This window comes from Coturnix japonica, chromosome 2 (assembly GCF_054131305.1).
Source record: "Coturnix japonica strain WE chromosome 2, WE-NBRP24, whole genome shotgun sequence".
Taxonomy (NCBI): domain Eukaryota; kingdom Metazoa; phylum Chordata; class Aves; order Galliformes; family Phasianidae; genus Coturnix; species Coturnix japonica.
In genome coordinates this window covers 18,226,303-18,238,414 of record NC_140664.1, presented here as the reverse complement: position 1 = coordinate 18,238,414, position 12,112 = coordinate 18,226,303, and the positions used below count along the sequence as shown (strand labels likewise).

The following is a 12,112-nucleotide window of genomic DNA, read 5'->3' as shown; positions in this document are numbered from 1 at the left end:
CCCATTTCTGATCAACCAGACCTGGCAATACAGATTCTTCCAAGACCAATACTTCAGGCCTCAGCTTCCAGGTTGTTTGCTCAGGAAGTCAGAGCTTCAAAAGCAAGACAGAACTAGATCAAGTTCTTCCTTGTTCTCTAGCATAAGGACAGAAGTAGGAGGGGAAGAATTTAGAAAGGAAGCAAATTTAATGGGAATATAAGTACACCCTCAGACAGAAGATTTTTTATAGAAGTCCCGTCATAACGTAAGATTAATAGTTACATTTAAAAGCTCAGTTGACCTTTTCCCCCCCCCATTAAATCACAAGTTGAACAGGACTCAAACTACCAATTAGCTGCTAACTCAAATACTTCCCAGCTGCGTTTGAAGCTGTTTCCCCTGCTTCAGCACATCAAATCACACTGACTTACTGGCGAACATTTAAAGAGCACTGCTACATACATCATCACTACATTAAATATTGAACTACTTACATTTATATACGGTTTACTTGTATTGAAGACATAAGCGAATCTAGAGCAAAGCAAGTGCACAGAATACAGCAAAATCCAGTGGTATTTCCATTCTAGGACAAGCTACATCTCACCCTATTTGCTGCAGTCTCAGTGAAGAGAACAGCCTTCTCCATAAAGAAGGAAACTTCGGAAGCAATATTGACTGAACAGTTTAAGAAACCCAAATTATTTTCCAGTACATCAAGCTTTTATACTACATTGCCTCCCTCCTCCCGACAATTCTGCTGCCTTTCCTATCTTTTAACTGCTTCTTTGCTTTCTTCCTGTTGAAGTAGAAACCATCATGGAAGACTGTTCTACCCACACACTGAAGCTCAGAAGCTAAGCAAGAAAACTTACTTAGATCTTCCACTTACAAAACCTTAATAATCAAGTTACCAATAAAACAACTGCGATATTCAGAGAATTTTCAGTGCTAACTATATTTACTCAAAAAAGAACAGTGCTCTATACAGAGCCAGCTACATTTGGCTAATTCCATCATGGCTTCAAACACAGCCAGAAGAACCCCATCCCCGGAGAGAAAAGACAGAACTAACGATAAGCTGTGCTCACCCTGTGCTGCCATTGACACATTATTTTCACAGGGCAACGTCAAAGTAAGTCCCTTATTAAGGGACACACTACCATAACCAGAAGTTAAACTTGCTATGGACTTTAAGCAGTACCTTGTTCAGTTAATCACACCTAACCATTGTCATTCTTAAGTTTTGCATTAAAAATACCAGATAATCTGGAGAGAAGTAATACTGTTGCAAAAATCAGCTCAATGCAGATGCTATAAATGCATTTCCAGCCTTAATGATTCTGTGATTTAAGGGTATTGTTAAAACTGTATGAAGTTATTGTTTTATGTTAACAGAACAGAATAACCTCACACATTCCAGAGTCTTCTGTACTCCTTGAAATCAGCTACATGCATTTGTTTGCTTTAATTTGCCATGGGTTTTGTTCTGCTCTAGTAACTGCTCGCCTATTAAAACTTAAAGGCCATTGTAATTGGTGTATGATATCCACTCAGCACGGAATTCCATCTTCTACAGCAGCTCAACTACAACTATTTGTGGAAGTGAACAGCAAGCGGCAAATAATGGAGACAGGCATTTGGGGAGACACACCCTTCACAATCAGCAAGTTACTGTTTACAATAGCAGATTTTAACTACTTTAACCACTTCAGTACAAAATGCCCTCAGAAATCACACAGTACTTAGAAAAATCATGATTTGATGTTAATAGCCAAGCGGTGTCAAGTCATAACACTGAGACTGAAGCTACTGCATTTTATTGTAGGATCTCTGTAGCTAGTGGTCCTAGCTCAGAAAATAACTATTTACAAAGCTTACTCATACATGTTTAAGTCCCACAGAAACCAGTAACACCATTGAGAAAAGTATTCCATACCTACAGAAATCACAGAGCTCCACTGAATGAAAGCCCAGGACACCACATACACTTTTATTTTTCAGTTTTCAATAATCTACATAAAGAGAGTTATCTTGCTGATCAGAAAGGCAATACATACTATTCACAGTTTTGGAAGTATTGATCCGCCTGTATATAGATGAAGGGCAAGGAAAAAAGACTTACATGGACAAGTTAGGAGATGGAACCCTACTATCATCAGCTAGGTTCCCAAGGTGGCTCGGCGTTGAAGTCGAACTGTTCTCTATAAAGCACTTCTCCTAAGCCTTCTGGATAGTTGTAAACTTGATCAGAGATTTTGCCCTGCGGGAAGAAAAGCATACAAAGGTAAATTTGATAGCCAGAATAGCCAGAAACTTCACCTTCAAACATGGAGCATTTTCAGTTCTGTATATAAGGAGGTCTGTGGCTTTCCCTTAGGAAAGCCTACAATCACCCACAGTGCCATTTCCAGCAGTGAACGTAAGCTCTGAGAGAGACCAGGTCACACGTATGATGCACTGTTAAGATGTACTAACTGGGCAACTGAAACTGCCTGCTTGTGTCCATCTGCTGCTGCCTGAGCTGGCAGATCTTCAACCTGGAGGCAAAGAGATCCTGCTTTAAGGAAGGCCTCAATGTCTGACCACCCTCCCAGAAATACTTGTAACTCTGTAACTGTTATGGTCTGCCTTCACTTCCTTTCTCTACTTTGTAATTCCTTTGCCACCTTCCCTTTCTCTGCTGTGAACCAAGGTGGCGTCTGGGCAAAAAAGCTCTGCGGGTGAAAACAGTGCTTTAAATAGTGAAGCTGAACACCATACATACAAATCCAGAGACGAGCAAGACATGAAAAAGAAGCAAACCTATGTTGGCCTCCAAGAATGAGGAAACATTTCAGCTGGCCCATAGAGACTAAGGCTGTTACACACAACAGCAAAGCAGCTTTCTAAAGTACACGGCTAAAATTAAAGCAAAGCAATGACAGAACAGTATGAAGGCCACAAAAAGCAGTCAAGAGACACTAACCAGCCGTGCCGAGAAGTTATTCCTTCCAAAAGAAACCATCGCTTTCACAGAAATAAACTAAGTACAGAAGAAGTGGTTGTATGAAAACCAGCATATGCTAAATTTTCCACAAATTTGTTGTGGTCTATGGCACGAAATCCAGAATGCACCAATGTATTGTTTAAAGAAAAGGAGTCTTTGCTGCTCTCATTATTTAAATGAGGCTACATGTGCAGACTACAAAGAACTGGCTTCTGGGAATCTCCTAACACAAACAATCATCTTTTCAACTCCATTACAGTCAAGCAAACAACCAAAGTATATTTCTCCAGTTATTCTTGCTACTGTTAAGATAAACTACTGTACTCTAACTTGAGAGCAACTTTTCCCACAGCAAAGAGAAATCAGCTTTAGCTATAAATTAGCATAAGCATTCTGTAGCATATAATATTAAAAATAAGCCTCACTGCTCAACATTATTTGAGATATTATCACAGAGTCATAGTGGTTGGGAGGGGCTTCTAGGTATCACCCCGCCAAACCCCTGCTACAGCAGCTCCCTGCAGCTGTCATACAGGGAAGCATCCAGGTGAGCTCTGAGTATCTCCAGAGGGAACCCTACATCCTCTATGTGCAGCCTGCACCAGTGCTCTGTCAGCATCCAAGTAAATATGTTTTTCCTCATGTTCAGACTGAACATCTGTGCTCCAGTTTGTTCCCACTGCCCCTTGTTACGCCACTGGGCACCACCAAAAAGAGCCTGGCCCCATCCACTTGACTCTCATCCATTAGATATTTATAAGCACTGATGAAATCCTCTCTCAGCCTTCCCTCCGGGAAAAGCAGCCCCTGGTCGCACCTTTTCCTCATAGAGGAGATGCTCCAGGCCCCACATCATGTTTATGGCCCTCTGTTGGACTCTCTCCAGTCTTCCTTGAATTGAGGAGCCCAGCACAAGACACAGTACTCCAGATATGGCTTCACCAGGCCAGAGTAGAGGATCACTCCCCTCAACCCACTAAGCACACTGTTCTTGATGTGCCCCATTGGCATTCCTAACCACAAAGGCACACTGCTGGATCATGGTCCCCCCTCTGTCCACCAGGACTCTCAAGTCCTTCTCTGCAGAGCTCCTTTCCAGCAGGTCAGCCCCTAACCTGTACTGACACATTGTTATTCCCTTCCCAGGTCTATGACTCCACATTTGCCCTTGTTGAACCTCATTAGGCTCCCCTCTGTCTAACCCTCCAGCCTGTCCAAGTCTTGCTGTATGGCAGTACGGTCCTCTGCCATGCCAGCCACTCTTCCCAGCTTCATATCATCAACAAAACTGCAATCGAATTATGGAGCTTATGGAATTCTGCCATCTAGAATTAACGTATATGCAATGTGTTTTATCAGCCCTTTCATGAAGCAAGAAGTCGATAACATTTTGTTTTCAGATTATGCATACAACACCACTTTCTTTAAATAAGCCAGGAGCCCCACTGTACTGTCGGAATGCTGTACTTACTGTGCTCAAGAACTTGTACAAATTCCAATGATTTTTGAATCAAGTTTACCTTCCTAGTGCATTAAGTCACTGAACACAGGTACTTCTAAGGGGAACGCGTGACCTTTAGCGCAACACATTAAAGGACACGCTCTGGATAAATATAATCAGCAGGACTATTCTGATAAATGTTCTCACATGCCCAAGAAGAAAGCATCCAGAAAAACAGCTTCCATGAAGCTGGAATGAAACACAATCATTTTCTGTAGCAAGTTAACCATGAACGGCTCTAAGTTCCAAAAGGCCTTTGGAATTTCCTTTAAACAAAGATTATTTGTCTGAAAAATCTACACGAGCGTATAGAAAACAGTCTGACTTATTTCATATTGGCAAATCTGCATGAAAGAGACATTTGGAGATGGAAATATGATTTCAAAGCATACTAATTTTACTCCATAAGGCAAGTAATTTAACTAACAAAGAGCTAGTTTGCTCTGCTGCAGTAGAGCAGGACAACCATTTTAAGCCACAGCGGCACAGCAGATGCTCATAATTCATATGGACAATGCCAATGTTGTCTATGTGATGAAGCACAAATGACAAGTCCCACTGTATAAGAGTTTTAAAGTAGGTATACAAGTGTTCTGCACTTCACAGTGAGCTTGAAGTTGTGGGTATGCGCTTTGCCTTCTAATGTTCAAGTGACACCTATATGCATGTATTTGTGTACCATCTGTAAATACATCAGCAGGTGCCTAGTGTCTGACTGCACGCAGCTTGATCAGCAGTGCTGTACTTCGTACCAAGCAACACTATCCTGCTGAGGAACAGAAAAAACCCTACCTGTCCAAAGATCATAGCTTTTCCAAAACAACTGTGTCAGCATGATGTGCCCTATGAGCATCAGCCTGAGCCATTTCTAGCCGATATGGCCTTCAGATCCTAAGCCTGACACACACACAGGCCTACAGAATTGAGTATAACTCATTTTCTTCACTAAAATGATCCGCTGCGTCTCTCAAGTCCCAAAATAAACAACAAAAATAATAATTAAAAAGAATAATCTAATTATCTGAAATAAAATATCTAAGAGCCAAACCCTAAATATCTAGAAACGACCTCACACAGGCAGACAGACAGACTCAGAGGCACCAGCTCCTCAGGTCCACAAATAACACAAGCTATTCTTCTGGCACAATAGGTCTTTTCCAGGCCAGTGCCAAGGCATTTCTGTGAGGCAGTGTGAGGGAAGTGGGGCTGTGCTCGCTGTCCCAAGGAGCACGCAGGTCTGCCAGCAGTTCTCCCATCAACTCTCTCCTGCACTAGATCAACTGCATTTCATACTGAAATTTGCCATTAAACCCGAATTAGTCCATTACATGATTAAGCATCCCTTCAGGAAGAGACAGTATAAACTCCCTGCCAGAGCACACTGTCTCTCCTTTAATTGGAGAGATTGAATCATTCTCAAATCATACCCTCCAGCTGAGCATTATTCCCAATATACACCTGCACCAGCTTTTTCTTTCAAATACAGCATAAAAAGAAACAGCCACCAGCACCAAACTAACCCAAACACATAAGCAGATCGCCTCCATGAAGCTGCAGCACAGGAAGATGCAGTAAACCTTCCTCTTGCCTCCAAGTAAAGTAGGAGAAAATCTTGCATGGCTGTTTACCAGCAGACAATGCCATCCCATGCAAATTGTTGTGGAAATCCCTCTTTTTCATGAGTTTTACATCCCAGGAGCTAGTGGCTGTCTGCTCTTCCCTGGCAGTGAGAGGGAGGGAGGTCAGTGTGCTCAGCCCACCCCAGGCAGAGGGGTGAGAGAAGAGAGCACCTCCCTGCACTCACCATGGCCCCAAACACATGGGGAGGGGGCTGCAGTGGTGCAAGCATCAGCCACAGCGGCAGCAGCATTGTTCGCAGGGTGACAGGAAGAGAAGAACTAGACTGGACCAGTCCAGACTGGAACAAACCCCTCCTACCATTACTATTATTCACAACCCCCCACTGTCGTCCCCCCCCCAGCACTGCTGTCTCTCACATTTATCAAGGAAAGAATGGCAGCAAGTGCCGGGGCTTCAGAGCCAAAAACCCAACAGCTGGGGTGGGGGTTGAAGCTGAGCAGCATCCCCCAACACACCAACATGAAGCGCAGAGAGCAAGCAGTGCTGCTGCCTGGGAGAGGAGGCAGACCCCAGCTAACCTGTTCCGTGGGACGCTGTGTTTTGGTGCCAGGTGGCTATTTTCAACTGGGAGTACACAACCAGTCACTGGAGACTGCTGCAGAGCTCTGCAACTCAATGCTTCTCCCATCTGCTGGCATGCAAGGGCTGCGCAGGATTCAGAAGGGCTGGAAGGAAGGTTTTAGCTCACTTTCCTCTTTGCCATAACCAGGTTCCCTGGCAAAGACTTGCGGCTCCTTGGGCTCTGAACGGGTCTCTGACATCTGTGGTGCTGCCTACTAACAGCTGCAGTGCTTCCTTCAGCCATCTCAGATGTCCAATGGCTGCAGCCCCCCTATCCACACGTCACCCCCACCCCCTACACACACACTGTGCTGGCAGCTTGCTGTGACCAGCAGTGTGGGCCATCCTGACACCCAGGCTCAACACTTCACTCTGGGCCACAAATCGACCCTCTGCTCTACGCTTCCCAAAATCACAGCCAGCAACAGCCGGATGGGCCACCACAACCAGCAGAGATAGACACATTGAGGAGGCTGAGCCCCAGAAAGGAGCCTTCCAGAAGGACCTGCAGCACCCAACCTGCAGCTGTGCCCACTGACCGAGGGGAGGGGGAACGGCACATCCCTGAGACAAGCGTTTTTCTGCTGTCTTCTTAGGAGAAGGCACAACTGTGGCCGCCGCCAGCTGACCCGGAGCAAAGGACTCCCCTTTCCTCCCGGCGCTGAGGCAACGTGCCCCGTCATTTCTGCTCTTGCGCCGGAAAGAGCCACTTGTGCAACACCGCATGACTTGTGCCATTACCCTCCTGCCTCGTGCTGTCACCGCGCTGCCACCAGCCGCACCGAGAGGGACGGCCGGGGTGACACCGGGCCAGCCCAGGAGCGGCTCAGGTGAGGGGAGGAGAGGTGTGACAGCTCGGGAGGGAACCCGGATGGATGGCCACGGTTCCAGACACACAACATGGCCTCTGCGAAGCAAAGGAGGAGAGGCGCCTCGCCGTGCCGCCAGCACTTCTGCTTCCCCAGCTCCCTGCTCGGCAGCCGGGCCCGCCCGGCGGCACCGCGTTCCTTCCCGGCTGTCATTTACCGGCGGGACCGCGGCCAGCAGGGCAGCCCGCAGCGCTGCGGGCGGCTGACAGGCCGAGCACGGGCCGAGCGGCCCGTTCGCCCCGAGGGACCCCGGCCCAACCCACGGTGCCGGGACCTCCCGCCGGCATCGCGCTCCCCCCGCCGCCCCCGGTGCCCCGGCAGAGGAGCGGGGTAGGCGGCACGCAGCCCCTCCGCGGGGATCCGCCATGTTGGGGCCGCCGCGGCCGCCGAGCCCCCCGCCCGCTCCGTTAGCGCCGCGGTTCTCCGCCCGTTCGCTTCCGAGCCCCGCGGCAGCGCGACGCCGCTCCAGCGCGGTCCCGGCCCCGGTGCCCGGCCCGCCCCTCCCGCCCGCCGCTCGGCGGGCACGGCCGGCCGCCATGTTAGCGCGGCGCCCGCTGACCCTCCGCCCGCCGGGGCGCGGGGCTCCCTTCGCCCACCCCATCCCCGGGACGCGGCCCCGGACAGGGGCGACCTCGGCCGCGACTCATCCCCGCCACGTTCCGTTCGCCGCCGCCGGCAGCGATGGGGGCAGCCGGGCTCGCTCCGGCGGAGAACGGGCAGCATCACGGCGGCCTCAGCCCCCGCCCCGGCGCCGCTTCCCCCCGGTTACCCCGCGCGGGCGATTCGGCTCCCGGCCCCGGTACTCACGTGAGATAACGGCCCGAAAGATTTGGTAAATCGTCTTCTCTTTTTCGGCGGAATTTTTAAAGAGGGATGTGGGAACCTACAGCAGAAATACAGGCGGCGGCAGCGGCGCCTTCCAGGGCCATAGGCTGCGGGGGCGACCGGCGGGGAAAGCGCAGCGCAGCGCCGGTACGGGAGGGCACGGACACACAGAGACGGGACGGAGCGGGCCGGGGCGCGGGGCTGCGGCGGAACGGGAGCGGAGCACGGGCGGCGGAGCGGCGCGGCGCGGCGGGCAGAGGAGCAGGGGGCGCCGCCGGCTCCGCTCTTATAGCGGCGCGGCCGCGGGGAGGGACCGGCACCGCGCGTCACCGGCCGCGGGGCGGGAGGAGCCGCCGCCGCTCCCGCCTTCCCGCCTCGAGCCCGGCTCCCGGCGGGCATGGCCGCCTGCCCGGCCGCCCCGTGCGGGGGGAAGATGAGGCGCTGCCCCGCCGTGCCCGATCCGCCGGCGTGGAGGCGGCCGACGGGGCAGGTGCGGGCCGCGCGCTGCGGCCGCTTCCCTCGGGGCCCGAGCGCCGCGCCGAGCGGGGCCCCTCACACTGCGGCGCCCAACCGTCTGCTGAAGGGGGGTTTCTTTGAGCGGGCAGTGTTGTGTAATAGCCTGAATCTCTGTTCTGCTAACAGCACCCACAGCGATGAGACCAGGCCGGTGTCATGCTGTTCTGAGCGGGTGGCAGAGGCTGGGTCCTCACAGCCAGACAGGAACCTTCTTCAAGCAAGAGAATAGGAGCCCGCTGCCTGCTGCTGGTACATGGAGTGTTACTCCTCACTGGAGGAGACCGAGCATGGCATGGTTTGGGTTGGAAGGGACCTAGCATGCCTCGCTCTTAGGTGAGTTTCAAGACAAGTAAATACATGAACTATGGGATTTAGCTGACCTGCTTAGGCACTTGTACATCTGCACATCCTAAAGTCCTTATTACTTCTTAGCATCCTTGTGAGGAAGTGCAGCTTGTGCTGCAAGTGGAAAACAGCTGCTCAGAGACAGGGAGCTCAGGTAAAGGTCACTAAGGAGTTTGATGGAGGAGCTGAGGACCAAACTCCGATCCCACAGTCCTGCCATGTTAGTTATAGAAGCACACAGGGTTGTCAGGTTCTTAAAGCTCCTTCAAGCATTCATAGTCCTTCCAAGGCACTAAAATCTACTGAACCCCATAGAAGAGAATGGGAAGCAATTGTTTTGGAAGGTTACTGCTAGTCTAAGAACATACTAATTTGTTAATTAAAACCAAAATCCCGTGGGTTAGTGCAGGTTGGATTTTTTTTTTTCCTTCCAAAGCAAAGCTGGGTTTGTTGAGTTCTATAGGACAGAGAATGTAGGAAAGTGGCTAATAGACACACACCTGTCATCTCCTCAGAGATGAAACGAGACAGAAAGTTCTGCAGCACGCAGTGATGGAGTTTGTTTACTCTTCATCCGTTGTCACCTTCTCTTTTGCGAATCGTTTTAAATGAGGAGGAAGTGAGCTGACAAATGTATGCAGTCTCAGTGCAGAGTCTCATCTTTCCCGATAAGAGCACTAAGAGGATACAGATCAGCCAGTAAAATCAGGCACTTAATGCTGAAGTCAGAGGACCTCTTGCATACATTTGCGCCAAACCCTGCATTTAGGAATAAAAACAGAGCAGTTTGCTGTTTTCTCAAGTGTATTTCATGCTACACCCCTCATTGGTGACTCGCCTGCTGTTTTGAGTTCCTATTCTGGGATAGTAAGTGCAGGAGGAGGAAAGGAATCACCAAGAAACCAAAAATATAACCCACACACTGCAAGGAAAAAAAGAAAAGAAAGCAAGCTGTAGAGAGATAGGAAGAGAGACTTGGACAGATATGGACAAGGGTACCATAAATGTGAATCATTAACAGACAGAAAGGGAGGAAGGATTAGAAGGGAGGACAAAGGTTATAGGGATATAACCAGAGGAGCCATTCAGATTGCTGTATTCTTAGGGAAGACAGACTTTTTAAAATGTGTTTTTGGAAAGGATTTAAACCAGGAGAAGGGCTTGGTTTAAAGTGTGGAGGAGTTTAAAAGTAAGTAAGTAAATAAATAAATAGGTCAGCACGAATTCCACATAGAACTATTTATTTTATCTGTGTTCTTACCTTGTGATGGCAATAGCTGAAGATGTCTCAGCAGTACATGAAGGATGTGACTGTCACATCAGCTGCTGCCATTTCATCTCCATGCACCTTCCCAGAGGAGTTCTTGTTTTGCTGGGTAGGGGATGTTTTTAATATTCTTACCGTGAGCGTGAAAACGGGCTGACTGTTGAGGAGGGGAGGACAGTCACGTAGGCCAGGAAAAAGAAGTTCAGTTTGATATGCAATTAATTGGGGGCACTGTCAGCTATTTTAAAAACATATGGAGGGAGGGAGGATTTCCTGCTCGTGGAGGAAGCAACAACTGAAAACAGAAACATAAACTTCATCCTCTCCAGTCTACTGAAAAAACAAAAAGAAGTGGCACACGGTTGAAGAGTGAACTACAGACAGAATGAGGACCCGCACTGCATGCAGTGTTTCCACTTTCACTGGTGATAATAACACAGAAATAGAAAACTGATGTCCCAGCTCAAATGTGTATGTAGTGTTAGCACTGTGCTACACAAAACTAATGCTGTTTTGTACGTATAGGCAGAGTGTAATAAGTTCAATAACAGTTCCTTCACTTCATTAACATTTGTCTACACTCAGTTCTGATCCTTCAGTTAGTAACCTTGTGTGGCTCCACGTGCACAAAGTACTTCATGGATTACTAGAGTAACAGCTCACGTTATGTTCTGTAAGATGAAAAGGCAGCAGAGCACAAAAGGCAGGTACAGCCCTCACTTCCAATTGCGAGGTGCTTATACTACATTTCCTTTCCTGCCTCCACACGTGTTGTTTGCCGCACTGCTGACAGTTGGATAGAGACAAAATTAGGTTTTATCCTTGTGACTCAGATAAACAGGAGCAGGAAGGACACCCTTCCCCACCACTCATTTTGGAATGCAAAAAACACTCAGCGGTGAGGTAACCCCGTGGTCAGGAGTTTCAAACTGATTTGGACAGATGTCTGAAGGCTGTGTAGCCTGGTGACCTTCTCCACTAACCCAAAGTATTTCCTTCTCTTTATGTCTTCCTATGGGCTACCTCTTCTCTCCCCCGGTTCTCCCATTTCCTTTCCCTCTCCGATGCACTCTCTATCACCAGACATCAGCAGGGGATCAGATTCCGCTCCTGCAGGTGAGAGAATGAGATTATTTCCTCCTCCGTCTCCTCTTCCTCTTCCCTCTTTGCTGCCAACTCCTGCAGTCGTCGGTGTTTTTTCTTAAAGCCTCAGGTGCAGGAATTATATGGGTATGCAAGAATTTCAACTTCCGTTGAGAAAAAGATCACGATCATAGAGAAGAGTTTGAAATATGTTTGCTGAAAACACGGAGCAACAAAAGATAAATACAAATAATAACCCACTTTTTGTCTAGGGAAAAGGTTACTGCAGTTTCAGAATGCTTGGACCTGACAATACGGTTCCTCTCTTGGCTTCTTGGCTTCACGTCCATGCGGAGGCATCCGGTGCCAGGAACAGTTAGCAATCTGTAGCTGTCCAGCAGGAGCACCGAGCCATTGCGGTAGGAGGAAAGAAGCAGTCAGAATTTCATTTTGGTCTGAGCTGTGTATAGGAGGAATCGCTGTGCACAGGGCAGGCACAGGAGGAAACAAGCACAGATGACAGGACCCCTTGT

The 12,112-nt window shown here is 48.7% G+C and overlaps 2 protein-coding genes across 7 annotated transcripts in view; one reads left to right on the top strand and one right to left on the bottom strand.

Annotated features, from left to right (window-relative positions):
- AZIN1 (antizyme inhibitor 1) overlaps positions 1-8,629 on the bottom strand; it is a 25,942-nt gene extending 17,313 nt beyond the window's left edge. For all 4 annotated transcript variants that reach the window (XM_085537119.1, XM_015856085.3, XM_085537118.1 and 1 more), the window contains exons 1-2: positions 8,351-8,629; positions 2,108-2,245 (exon numbers count right to left, since the gene is read on the bottom strand). The gene's annotated coding sequence lies outside the window, so the exon portion shown is untranslated. The remainder of the gene's footprint in view (positions 1-2,107; positions 2,246-8,350) is intronic.
- The window catches only part of LOC107310425 (uncharacterized), a 20,240-nt gene continuing 15,520 nt past the window's right edge, over positions 7,393-12,112 (top strand). For 2 of the 3 annotated variants that reach the window (XR_004306285.2, XM_032442870.2), the window contains exons 1-2: positions 8,417-8,858; positions 9,011-9,217. Coding sequence is in view for 1 of the 3 variants with exons in the window: in XM_032442870.2 (XP_032298761.2) it covers positions 8,417-8,858; positions 9,011-9,201 (633 nt within the window). In the remaining 2 variants the exon portion in view is untranslated. Of the gene's footprint in view, positions 7,505-8,416; positions 8,859-9,010; positions 9,218-12,112 lie in introns of those variants that run through there. The other variant, XR_004306286.2, reaches the window with a different exon arrangement.